General features: G+C 48.4%; 2 protein-coding genes across 2 annotated transcripts in view; one reads left to right on the forward strand and one right to left on the reverse strand.

Moving 5' to 3' along the window:
- The window catches only part of LOC130535200 (NAD(P)H dehydrogenase [quinone] 1-like), a 164,623-nt gene that overhangs the window by 90,637 nt on the left and 60,462 nt on the right, over positions 1-13,524 (reverse strand). The window lies entirely within an intron of this gene.
- Positions 629-7,062, forward strand: si:dkey-229b18.3 (uncharacterized). The gene is made up of 7 exons (XM_057049643.1): positions 629-1,963; positions 2,088-2,158; positions 2,246-2,471; positions 2,800-4,727; positions 4,845-5,039; positions 5,300-5,428; positions 6,156-7,062. Exons 1-6 carry the CDS (start codon positions 1,621-1,623, stop codon positions 5,402-5,404), a joined length of 2,868 nt encoding a protein of 955 aa, XP_056905623.1. The 5' UTR covers positions 629-1,620; the 3' UTR covers positions 5,405-5,428; positions 6,156-7,062.

Below are 13,524 nucleotides of genomic sequence, written 5' to 3' on the forward strand. Positions count from 1 at the left end.
GAAAAGCACTAAATGATTAAATGATTTTACGAAGATGAAAAAATTCTAAAATGATTGCCTTCGAGCCAAACTTTAAAGGCAAAATACATTGCATTTTCTGTACAACAGATGGTTTTCATGTGATAGTTCGAACACAAAATCTACTTTCATTTAACTTAAATTTGAATGTGACTGTTAATTGAAATCATCACTGTGTTGATTCACAGGAATTAAACTCTTGCATAATCTTCTGCCCTGTTGCATTGACTTAAATTGGGGCATTTATGTGTCCTTATTAACAGTGACTTAAACGAAGCAGTCAAAGGTTTTGCAAAATAAGGCTGCTTTAGAATATGTAACAACCAAACCCTAGTGTAACTGAACACTTCCCCCTTCTGCCTATGATTTCAAGAGGTTTCAGGGATCAGTTGTTGATGACATAATTTCGGTGTTTCACTTAATCACATTTAACTTGACAATGAATCCAGAAAACACCAGGCTGACAGAAGACGCAGAAGATCACGGTACACTGACATCGTGTGAGAACAACCTACCTTTCTACGAGGGGAAGAAATTTGACTTAAGTGACAGCTCGAGTAGCCAATCAGATTTCGTCTCGCGGCTGCTTTTTAAGGCTTCTGCTAATGGCTTTTGTCTGTAGGCGGGGTGGATGTGGCTCCGTTAGGCTGCTGGCTAGCGACATACAGAAGGTTACGAGTTTAAAATAATGTATTGTATCACCCCTAGACTGGTTTCGTGGCAACAATAATAATACGAACTATGTCGGGTTTCTACGCGGAACTTGTTTGGTAGCTTTTAGGGAAGGCCCGTGGTGATTTGTTACATTTAGCGGAGGTAGTGCGGGCAACCTCGCTTTTAGGTCGTTGAAGTGGCGATGCTGGTCGAATAGGTGCGTCATCATGTTGCTTCCGACTCGAGTTGGCGAAAAGAAACCACAAGTTATCTCCAGCGGTGAGGCTGTCTGCCGTCAACCAGCACCGGAGGTCTCTCCCGGCCTCTGATGGAAGCTGGACCAGGGGTGAGTGGACAACACCGAACCTGTCTACCTTTTCGCCGCTAAAGTGCTCAGTTTACATCAGTTGGCGCGATACCCCCGCGGCTATATTTTCCCCTTTTAACTACACTTGTGAAGCTTCAGGCGTTTCTCCTTCAGCCCCCCACCTAGTCTTAAAAATACAGGTTTGACAGGAATAGTGTGTTGTCCCGAACTTGGTTACTATAGACTTTAGGGATGTTAGCTGTAACAGTTGTGATGCTGAGTCGTGAGGCTCTGTGACAGCTAGGGTGAATCCAAACCGGCCCCGCCAACAAAATGTTGATAACAGTCGCATGAAAACTTTCCTGCCGACTCCTGCTTAATGATAACACTTTTTTGGAAGTGCGCCTCATCATAGCCGAGTAGCTGTGTGGTGCTTGTGTCCGGCTGTTGTTAGCAGCTTTTCAATCACTTCTTGCATCTTATTGTTGTCCTGTCGTCTGCGGCCGCGCGTCCACGTGGACTTTGAGGTCAGTCTGTAAAGTTTGGCTCGTACCTGCGCGCCGTGCACGCCGGAAGTGGTCGAGCAAGGTAGGGTTGAAGGTCCACTGGCAAAAGTGCATCAGTAAATAAACAGTGTGAAAATGGCCGGCGATGGCAGCCACGCCGCGTACCCGGACACTGAGGCGTTTTGCCCGTCCGAACCCTGGTCGGATGAAGTCGGGGGTGGAGATGGGGAGACGGAGAAGGTCGGGGATTCAGAAGGGTGTGGACATTTCAACCCCTGGCCACCTCGCTTCGAGGTGAGGGACGGGTTGCTCTACCGCAAGAAGCTTGAGAGGGGCTTCATCCGCTACCGGGAGGTGTTGGATGAGGACCGGAGACATGAGGCCATCGGCACCATCCACCGGCACCAGCGGCCCCATCAGCATCACCTTTCCCTGGAAGAGACCTACAAATGTGTGGCTGAAAGCTACTGGTGGGAAGGTATGAACATCACTGTCTGGCTTCCTACTCTTTATCCATACAGCCAAGGCTGGTCCAGAAATCCTTGAAGTAGGTTGGAACTTGTGCCTGCATTTATAGTCTTTTGTGCACAACTTTCTGACAGGGATGTACTTCCAAATAAGAGATTTTGTTCTTGGCTGTCCAGAATGTCAGAGTCGGCACACCAAGAAAAAGGTAAGGATGGGTACAGACTCGAGACTAGACACTTACTCAGAGGTTTCTTCCTTTAATACTGTCAATCTCAACATTTCTATCTCTTAGGTGGGGGCCAAAGAGTGCGTCTCAAAGACAATGACATCGCACAGTGCTGAGATGCTGAGCAAACTGAGGACTCAGCGGGAGGCAGGACTATTTTGCGACATTACGTTGCGCACGAACGGACGTCCTTTTCCGGCCCACCGGGCTGTTCTGGCAGCAGTCAGTGACCACTTTCAGGAAATCTTCACAGAAATGGACCCTAACATGAAACAAGACATAGATCTTACCGGTAAGAACGAATGAGAAAAGTACCAGCAGTAAAAACCGCTGCTCGATCTGACGTTAATGCAGAGCGCTGTTAAACTGAGGAGTGGGTTCCTGTTTGGCTGTACACGGAGAGACCCGTTATGATGAACAGAACGGCCATTTTCAGTTGTCAAAACAACACAAGGAAATATTAAAACCAACAGTTTAAATGTGTTATCAGACACGCTGATTAAATCCCACATTAAATTCATTAAACTGACATTTTGGCTTCATCTCGCTCTTGTTTCTGTGAGTGGCTTATTTCCATGCGTCAGATTTCCGTGTGTGTAATGACGCTTTTGTTGTTCCAGGTTTCAGCGAGGACAGCCTTCGGTCTCTGCTGGATTTCTCCTACTCCTCCACGCTGTGTGTTCGTCAGGAGGACCTGCCTGAAGTCATGGCCATGGCCCGTCACCTGGGCATGTGGCCCGCATTAGAAGCTTGCTCCGCTCTTATGAATGAGCAGGAACAGCAGCTCCATCGACGAAGGTGCTTTACCTCGGCCTGTGCTGGTGCATGTCACGAGTGTCATCACCAGCAGAGGAACAACAGAAGGAAAAGGGTTTGGGGGTTAGAGGACAACGTGGACAATAACTTCAGTCTGGCGGCGGATGCATCCGATGGCTCAGTTGAAGGAAGTCCGAGGCGCACATTGCGCAGAACCCCAAACCCTCAAGACTATAATGGCCTCACTTTGACCCCTTCGCATCGGATGAAGCTCATGGACTTTAAATCTCCCTCTTCCAAGAAGGTTAGTGCCCCTCAACATGCAGTTGCCACCCCAAAGTCCCAGAAATTCTCACCCATATCGCCGCCCAACACCCGTCTTCTTCGCTCCACTCCCGGGGCTGCAAAAGAAGTTCGGAGGTTGATCCCTGCTCTGGAATCCCCGAGACAGAAGAAAAAGCCCCTCTCTGTCTCCCAGCTGATTTGCAGCCCTGTCAAGGTGAAGCAGGAGGTGGTGGATGTGGGAGAAGACGAGCAAGATTACGAAAGAGCTCAGGAAAAGTACAGGCTGATGAACGTTCTTGGGTTACAAAGGACTGCTCTCCTCCCCAGACCAGAGGATTTGATCGGATGGAGGCAAAAGAAACGACTGAGGAAACTAAAGGCCAACAACTATTCCCTGACAAAGCGGCGGAAACCCCAGCCTGCCTCTACTGGACGACCATTCGGGTCTGTGACCCTGTCACTGCCCCTCTGCAACCCTGTAAACACTTGCCTCCTGAAGAAGTCTGGAAAGAACAACCCTGCGGGTGCAGGCGGTGTGCAACAGATGAAAAAGAGGCCGAAGACCGTCCCTCGACTTGTTCCTCCCAGCGACAGGAGCATGCGCAGTAAAGGTGCCGTTCCAGATATTTTCCTGCCTTCCTTCAGCGGTCGAGAGCTCAGACGGTCTGTGAGGATGAGGGACAGGTCCCCGTTTCCTGTCCAGCAACCGGTGCGACATCATTCCAACAAAACAGTCGTCCGAAACATCATCAAGATCAAACCCGAACCAGACGAATATGAAATCTCAGGACCACCTTTTTCATCGAGCCATACACCTGAACACTCTCTGTATTCACAGAGGACTCAAATGAAAAATAAGGTTGCCACAGAAACGACCAAAAAACTGCGCTACAACAGCGGGCGTCCAGCTACCAAGGCCAAAGTAAGGCAGGGCTCCACGATGGAGGTGGATAGGATGAAATGTAAGCCCAGGGAGGAGGGCAGGAAGGTGGGGGGGCACCGGGTACAGGGGACTGTAGACCCCAATCTGAGGGTGAACAAACCTGATGAGTTCCAGTTTCCACAGCAGGCTCCACCTCCGTCTGTCTGCAGCCACCCTCTGTACAGGGTCATCAAAAAGGAGCCCGCAGAGCCGGTCCCAGTGGCCTCCTTCTCTGATCCTCCCTCCCCGGACCGGGGGAAGCGCCAGAGCAAGCCTCCCATCAAATTACTGGACTCAGGTTTTTTGTTTAGTTTCTGTCGACCGGCAGGATTGAAAAAGGAGGAGGAGAGCGTGGACATCTGTTTAACGCGATCGGTGTCGCAGATCAGTGAGGCATTTGCAGGGGAGGCCCCTCACAGGGTGCTGAGAGCCCGAGCACCGTCCGCCATGGCGGTGATCAAGAAGGAGCAGAAGGAGAGAAGCGTTAGCCAAAGCACAGCTCGCCGGTCTAAGCCAAAGTCCAGAAATGGCACCGTTCGTCTGTCCAGACCTGCTGGGCCAAAAGCCTCCAGGACCAAGCCAAAGGTAGGAGGACGAGAGTTCAGGGGTTTGTCATGTGGCTCAAGTGGCTTCTGTCCCACTAAGAATCTGCATGTGTTCATTCATATTTGCCTTTTGCTGCCGTTTGTTTCCTCTGCGCAGCAAGAAAAACCCTGCGTCATGCTGGATGCCATAGGGAGAGCCCGGTTGAAGCAGCTTCGTGGTCCACGTAGTCAGGCTCCCAAAGTCCCGAAGGCGTCTCACACTTGCCTGGAGTGTCCAGCTGTCCACGAGGACTGTGATGCTCTGATCATGCATCGACTCAGACACGTTGAGGGGAAGCACTGGCCGTGCCCGGTGAGCTCTTGCTAACAGGCTCCTCTTTCCATTAAGCTTTGTGATGCTGTGTCCATTTGGCACTGTGGGCGTAGCGGGACGTAGTTCTGGAACCAAACATTTAAGACTCCTTTAAATTTGTATTTTTAGCTGTCGTCTCCTTGACGCAGTCTTTCATGAAAAATGAAAAACCCTACGCCTCACGGTGTTGCCCTTCAGACCTTCGCCGTTGTCTTCGTGCGCTTCTGTGCTGATAATCCTTTTCTGTGCTCTGGATGTAGCTCTGCAGTAAGACTTTCTTTCGATTGAGGAATGTACGGAACCACATCCGCACTCATGACCCCAAGTTGTACAAATGCCGGAGCTGCATTGTTGCTGGGTCTTGAGGCAGCAGGAGGAGCCCCTCCGAGGTGAGGCACGCCAACATGACGCTGTTTCTCCACTAAGTGGACCCTGTTCTGCTCTGCTCCGCTCGACTGGAGGTGGCTCCACAGCCAAGTTGATATAGCCGTGACACACACACACGGGCTCCGTCACCTTCTGGAACTTCCTCCTGTCTGCACACAGGCTCTCTGGAGCTCAGCCAGGTCTTGGTCTTGTCCCCACCAACGACCCTTTTCCTCAAATGGTTCAGATTGTTCGGCTCTGATAAGAGTGTGGTTATTCCAAACTCCTTCCATTTCCAAAGGATGGAGGCCACTGTGATCTTTGGGACCTTCAGAGCAGCAGAGAGCCTCTCCAGACCTGTGCCTGCTTACACTCTGGGCTCTGGACACAGTTCTTTGACCTCCTTGCTTGGTTTTCCCTCTCTACTGTAGTCTCAGGTGTGAGTCAAGATTACTAGCGTGCCGTGACGGCACAGTTGTTCACACACGTGCACAAAGGTGTGACTTCTACAATGGGTAAACTGGAGTCATCATGTATGAAGCCCGAGAATAGCTGACCAGAAGTACGACCAATAAATCTGGATGTTTGGGGGGGACAGGTTATGTTTCTGACTCCACAACATGCACAAGGCCACTCGTGAACCCACCATGCCAGCCATTTTGTGCCAAATGTAATTGTGTTTGTATTTTTAGTTGGGTTTTTTTACAATGTTTTCCTTGTTTCCATCTTAACTCTCTTTTTTTGCTGCAGGTTGACGGCTTCCTGTGTCCTGGCAGCATGAAACAGACTGAAGGCACCCGGTTGACGAGCAGCTTGTATATAATGCGTTTATCACACAAGCACAATGATCTGTGGAAATGCATAATAATTTGGATCCTAATCAGCGCGCGCCTCGCTTGTTAATGTTATTTAAATAAACCGACCAAGGTCGCTGGTCCTGTCTGCTTCTCCACAGCTTGACATGGCTAAACTTGAACATTACTCTCAGGGGGGGCTGGGATGGGGACGCCAACAGTTAAAAAGTGACTTTAACGTCACATTTGTGTATAAAATGAAATGTAAAGTGATTGTTATAACTATTACAGCTCCTTTATTATTATTTTTCTATGTATAGATGAATTGAGTGCACTTATATATGAGCTCATCGTGTAAACCTAAGAAGTGGTGGAGAAATGGAAAGTTTCTGTGGAGGGAATACTTGAAGTGATACGAGCACTGGACGGAATACTTGAAGTTAGAAGGTCTTGGGGTTGAGACTTGTTTGAGTAGGTCTATGTCCTTTAGTGTGCAAACTGTCCCTCCTTTGTATTGATCTACTAGTCTCTCATAGTCTGTGATTCGGGGATTTGCCTCTGATAACACTGCATGTCTATTTGCAGACTGTTTGTAATCTACTGTCTTTTCTAAGGCTACCACTTTTCAAAAGGGAAGTGTCTTCTTTTTAATGTGAATTTCAACATTAATCGACCCAAATGTGTTATTACAGATGTTTTATTGAGCTGTCTTACTTAAAATCAAGGCACATTTAGGCTTCTATAAATTGTGCAAATATTGAATAATGCAATGTGTCCACATGAAGAGATGTGTTTTACAAATTTATTTGAAATGAGTTATCTCTTGCTGTTAAAGGCTGAATAAAATTTCCTTTTATAGGTTATTACTCTTGTAATTGCATTATTTCTGTCTGGTGGACATTCATTGGTAAATCTGGGGGGATCACTCATCAATATGCTTATTAGACGTCGAAGAACTATAGATTATTATACTGAAAGCATTCATAAAAATGTTTTTAACAAATTGAGCAGCCGTTCCTCATGTCTGTTTACCGGGCTGTGACCATTACACCGGTTGGACGCTAGGTGTCGCCCTCCGCCAACGGATAACGCGCCTCAAACCTGCCAACGAATCAACAATGCAAAATGGTTCCAGCTACTACTCCACTACTGTTGGCATGCTCCGCACCCGATGCCCCCTGTTAAACTAGAACACAGACAAAAATAGAAATAGTTTTCTATTCAATTATGAGACCATTGGCATTCAAAACAAAAACAAGAACCCCTGTAAATATGCAAATCTAAATAAATGATGGTGTTTTAGTCCTTGATACCCTGGATGTCCTCTTCCATCCCCGTGGTGGCTGTGAATAAACTGCCCTTGACTGCAGGACAGGCATCCAAAATAAGTTGTCATTTGTTCAAATGACCTGTGTAAATTAAAGACTCACCGATTGCATTGAAAGGAACAAACATGAGGAGCCTGTTACACTGTTGGGTTTCAGTTTATGATCTTTTGGAGGTTGTTTTGTTTTTAGAGCCAGACCCTCGGTGGCTCTGCGCTGCAGCAGCATTGTGGACATCAGTTTTCAGTCTCATAACCAACAGGCCTTACTTGGGTTACCCTTGTCCCAACAGCGACTGCATGTGTGAGCTTATGTGAGTTTAGGGAGCCATGAAGAGTACGCCCAGGAACAGCTGACAATTTCTGGTAGTGGGGCCCCCACATTCTCAGAGAGGGGGGTGGGGGTGGAAAAGAAGGAGAGTAGAGAGTGGAAAGGGTAAGGAGTGTAAGGAGTGAGAGGAGTAAGACCTGGGCTACAGGGGTGTGTGTGTGTGTGTGTGTGTGTGTGCATGTGTGTGTGTGTGAGAGAGAGAGGGAGACGAGGGAAGAGCGATGGAGAAGGGGGGTATAGAGGGAATGGGAGGCTGTCTTGTTTGTAGCTTGTCAGCAATTGCTTGAGACAAGCTTCCCCTCCATGTGTGAAAGCTACTTGGCAGGAATGCTTGGACCGTACCAAGTGCTGCCTGGAGAGAGGGGGGGTTCACAAGAGAAACAGACCTGGATTGAAGAGCCAGTGTGTGGCTGGCTGAAGTAATCTTTCACTGGTGTCGGCCCTTTCAAGTTGTGCGTGCGTGTGTGTGTTGGCGGCGGGTGGGGGGGGTGGAGGGGTGGGGGGTATGTGTGGGTGTGAATGGGCCTAGAGAGAGCGTTCTGTATGGATATGTTCTCGCTGGCTCTCTCTCTCTCGTCTCTCTCTCTCATTCTCTCTCTCCCCAGCAGCAACAAAAGAGGGAATGAGACACCCCCTGCGCCCCCTCCCAAATCTCAAGAGAAAGAAAGCAAAAAGGAAAAGAAGATGATGAAACCTGAAGTGGTCCTGCAGTTTGAATGCGTCTGTGTGTTTGTGCGCACGTCCACACAAGCTCACACACCGATGCTCAAATGTGCATCTGCATATTTCCCACTGCATGCATGCCATTGTGAATAGCTCCTTCAATTCAATCTGTTTACGAAGTCTACGTGTGTGTGTGTGCGTGTGTGGTGTGTGTGTGTGGTGTGTGTGTGTGGTGTGTGTGTGTGTGTGTTATAGCCTGTTGCTCTCTGCTTCTGACTGCTCCACAAGAGGAGGAATGCAGACTGAGACAGATTCCTGCAGGATTCCTATTCTCTGGCCTCATTATTCCCAGCACCACCACTGAGCAATGGCACACACACACACAACACACACACACACACACACACACTTCTGCTGGTTTGTTCACACAGGTTCTATTGTACATTGATCCATACACTTTATGTCACGTAACAGATTTAACTCTTTGTACATCTACAATCCCGATGTCCTGCTCTCCAGCCAGTCCACACACCTTCTTTGTGTCTGCATGGAAGGCTGTAAAGTTCAACAGTGAGGGGGACGTAGTTACATTACAAAGGAAAATGAAAGTCCAGCCAACAGGACCATGAACATTGTTCCCCATGTCAGCATGTTGCTCTGTGGTGTGTTTGACACCAGTTCAGTTCTTTGGCTGGAGAGAGCAACATCACCAGTTCTGCTCCTCAGTTTGTTCATGCATGTGCTGATGTGCACTTCCACTCACACCTGAATGTTATGGTGGATGCGTTCAGCGGGGCTGACCTCATTTACATGTCCTCTCGAGGAGGTGTAAAGAACGGAGGAGACGAGGCAGAAAGAAGAGGAGGGGGAACAGCGAGGTAACTAGACAGGATGAGAAGGGAAGGAAGCTGCTCCATTGATCTGAGCCCTAAGTGCAAATCCAATATCTAGCTGAGATGAAGGTTTAAAAACATTCAATAGCGTCTGCTGGAAAGCATGTGCCTGTCACATGAACGCCTTTATAAACACAAACTAGACAAGGCAGAACATTACAAAAATAACGATATTTTGTGGAGTGCAGATGCTACATTTGAAGATATTTAGCTGCAACTTTCTGAACCATTAGAACACCAAGAGTGTTTTGTGGCCTCAGAGGGGCCGTTTTTACCTAGTTTAAAGATGCTTAATGAGTGATCCAATCGTTCGTGGTCGGCGGTCTGTTTTCAGCGTCTCTCTACGTCTGCTGTGACCAAACGCTGGGAGCTGCTGCAGGGGGCAACACAACCAACCTCTTCTTCACCAGCAGTCCTGCAAGGACTTAATTCTAAAACCTTTAAAGGCTAACACCTTTTAAAAACAACATAGTCCAAACAATTACATGATCATATTTTAAAAGCACTTTGCTTTGATCAGAGTAAAAATAAAAAGTCCCATAAAACATAGCAACTACAGTGGAATAGCTGCCGTGTCCGACATTAGTATTAGACCAAAATCAGTGCTGGACTGGTGCCTTCCTAGAAAGAGATAGATGTCACCAGGGGATAAGAAAGAGGACAGGACATGAGGGGGGGGGGGGGAAGTATAAGGAAAAGAAGGAGAGAGGAGAGGAATAAATGTTTTTTGAGGGGGTGAAGAAGAGAAGATGGAACGCAGACCATGAAATGAAGAGGAGCACTAACGCTGGGGACGGAGGAGGACGCAGATGAGGTGAAATGAACAGGAGTGAACTGGTGCGAATGGAAGACTGGGTCCTCCTCAGATGTAGGAAGTCGGGCAGGGGAAAGAGGAAGCGTGGGATGGCTTTGGGGAGGAGGAAAAGATGAGCGGAAAAAGGTTAGATGAAAGAGAGGGAAAGTTGAAAGGTAAAGAGGATGGAGATGTGAATGGAGACTGTAGTGAAGGAAGGCATGGGGAGAGGAGGAAGGAGGGAGGGAGGGAGGGAGGGAGGTGGGGAAGGGAGGGGTTGAGGGGAAAGGGAGGAGGGTTGATCTCTAGGGTTTGAAGCACATTAGTATTCATGGGGAAGAGGAGACCACAGACAGCAGCGAACCAGAGGGACCAGACAAGGAAGCAGCACAAACAAATATGCTCCATGTGAGGCTGCGTGCACGCGTCATTGTCTCTCGCTCTCTCTCTCTCTCACACACACACACACACACACACACACACACACACACACACACTTCTGCTGGTTTGTTCACACAGGTTCTATTGTACATTGATCCATACACTTTATGTCACGTAACAGATTTAACTCTTTGTACATCTACAATCCCGATGTCCTGCTCTCCAGCCAGTCCACACACCTTCTTTGTGTCTGCATGGAAGGCTGTAAAGTTCAACAGTGAGGGGGACGTAGTTACATTACAAAGGAAAATGAAAGTCCAGCCAACAGGACCATGAACATTGTTCCCCATGTCAGCATGTTGCTCTGTGGTGTGTTTGACACCAGTTCAGTTCTTTGGCTGGAGAGAGCAACATCACCAGTTCTGCTCCTCAGTTTGTTCATGCATGTGCTGATGTGCACTTCCACTCACACCTGAATGTTATGGTGGATGCGTTCAGCGGGGCTGACCTCATTTACATGTCCTCTCGAGGAGGTGTAAAGAACGGAGGAGACGAGGCAGAAAGAAGAGGAGGGGGAACAGCGAGGTAACTAGACAGGATGAGAAGGGAAGGAAGCTGCTCCATTGATCTGAGCCCTAAGTGCAAATCCAATATCTAGCTGAGATGAAGGTTTAAAAACATTCAATAGCGTCTGCTGGAAAGCATGTGCCTGTCACATGAACGCCTTTATAAACACAAACTAGACAAGGCAGAACATTACAAAAATAAAGATATTTTGTGGAGTGCAGATGCTACATTTGAAGATATTTAGCTGCAACTTTCTGAACCATTAGAACACCAAGAGTGTTTTGTGGCCTCAGAGGGGCCGTTTTTACCTAGTTTAAAGATGCTTAATGAGTGATCCAATCGTTCGTGGTCGGCGGTCTGTTTTCAGCGTCTCTCTACGTCTGCTGTGACCAAACGCTGGGAGCTGCTGCAGGGGGCAACACAACCAACCTCTTCTTCACCAGCAGTCCTGCAAGGACTTAATTCTAAAACCTTTAAAGGCTAACACCTTTTAAAAACAACATAGTCCAAACAATTACATGATCATATTTTAAAAGCACTTTGCTTTGATCAGAGTAAAAATAAAAAGTCCCATAAAACATACCAACTACAGTGGAATAGCTGCCGTGTCCGACATTAGTATTAGACCAAAATCAGTGCTGGACTGGTGCCTTCCTAGAAAGAGATAGATGTCACCAGGGGATAAGAAAGAGGACAGGACATGAGGGGGGGGGGGGGAAGTATAAGGAAAAGAAGGAGAGAGGAGAGGAATAAATGTTTTTTGAGGGGGCGAAGAAGAGAAGATGGAACGCAGACCATGAAATGAAGAGGAGCACTAACGCTGGGGACGGAGGAGGACGCAGATGAGGTGAAATGAACAGGAGTGAACTGGTGCGAATGGAAGACTGGGTCCTCCTCAGATGTAGGAAGTCGGGCAGGGGAAAGAGGAAGCGTGGGATGGCTTTGGGGAGGAGGAAAAGATGAGCGGAAAAAGGTTAGATGAAAGAGAGGGAAAGTTGAAAGGTAAAGAGGATGGAGATGTGAATGGAGACTGTAGTGAAGGAAGGCATGGGGAGAGGAGGAAGGAGGGAGGGAGGGAGGGAGGGAGGTGGGGAAGGGAGGGGTTGAGGGGAAAGGGAGGAGGGTTGATCTCTAGGGTTTGAAGCACATTAGTATTCATGGGGAAGAGGAGACCACAGACAGCAGCGAACCAGAGGGACCAGACAAGGAAGCAGCACAAACAAATATGCTCCATGTGAGGCTGCGTGCACGCGTCATTGTCTCTCGCTCTCTCTCTCTCTCACACACCCACACACACACACACCCACACTATATATCACGTAGGCATACAACAGGCCAAACTATTAATGGAAATATTTAAATTACTCCATCTTGTCATGCGTCTCATGCATTAATGTGTGCACAGGCCCCTGAAAACTCCTCCCTGGAGATGATTTAGTGGTCTAGGCCTCTGAAACCACACACAGGCACGCACGCACGTACGCACGCACGCTCACGCACACACACCCTGGCCTCAGATCGAATCCAGCTTCAGAAGTATCTCTTGTGTTTTCACCACTTTGGATCCCTTCCGTCCACACTTTCGCCGTCAATAATGGCGAACGCGCACACCAGAGGGCTGCACATGGCATCTGCCTGTGTGAGCTTCCCCTCAGACCTCAGCGGAAGGTGCAGAAGAAGTGAAACCGTGCAGGTGACTCATTTCGCCGTGGGAGAGAAATGGGGCTGGGCTGAGCTCTGGGGGAACGGGGTGAAGCAGGAGGGATTCTTATCGAGTTGGAGGCCACTCGCAAACTGCTGCTGATGGTGGCAGGGGAGCAGGGAGAGGAAGAAACAGTAACACTCTGGGCATTCTATTCTTAGTCTCTTCTCTTTAGATTTTGGTGTGTGTGCATGTGCATATGCATGCGTGTGTGTGTGTGTGTGTGTGTGTGTGTGTGTGGGCAGGCAGGTGGTGTACAGCTGACAGTTGATTTGCTGTGACACCAGACACACTGACTGCCTTGGACTCCTGTGGCCTAGATATCAGACTCTCCCGCAAACCCCTCATGCTTAAATTTACACACAGATGCATGGACACACATAAGCACACACACACACACACATGCACGTTGGACGACACACACACTCATCCATGTCAGTCTCTCTCTTTATACCCATAGATATCAGTTTCTGATTGGCAAGCAGGTGGTCACCATTGAATGTCTTTAAAGGCTGATGGGAAGACAAAACTTGAAGGCGGCAGCACGGAAGCAGGCTGAAGGAAGAGGGGAGACGAGGGAGGGGTGGGGAGGTGGGGGGGTGGGAGGGTGCAATGAGTGAGAATGAGTAACGGAAAGAGGGAGGAGTAAAGATAAGGAGAGAGCGATGGAG

Source organism: Takifugu flavidus, chromosome 1 (genome assembly GCF_003711565.1).
Source record: "Takifugu flavidus isolate HTHZ2018 chromosome 1, ASM371156v2, whole genome shotgun sequence".
In the NCBI taxonomy this organism is placed as follows: Eukaryota; Metazoa; Chordata; class Actinopteri; order Tetraodontiformes; family Tetraodontidae; genus Takifugu; species Takifugu flavidus.

Excerpts from the sequence above, each read along its gene's own strand:
- si:dkey-229b18.3 (XM_057049643.1), top strand. The coding sequence starts at position 1,621 with ATGGCCGGCGATGGCAGCCACGCCGCGTACCCGGACACTGAGGCGTTT. Across the intron at positions 1,964-2,087 it reads TGAAAGCTACTGGTGGGAAG|GGATGTACTTCCAAATAAGA; the intron begins GTATGAACATCA and ends ACTTTCTGACAG. Across the intron at positions 2,472-2,799 it reads ACAAGACATAGATCTTACCG|GTTTCAGCGAGGACAGCCTT; the intron begins GTAAGAACGAAT and ends TTGTTGTTCCAG.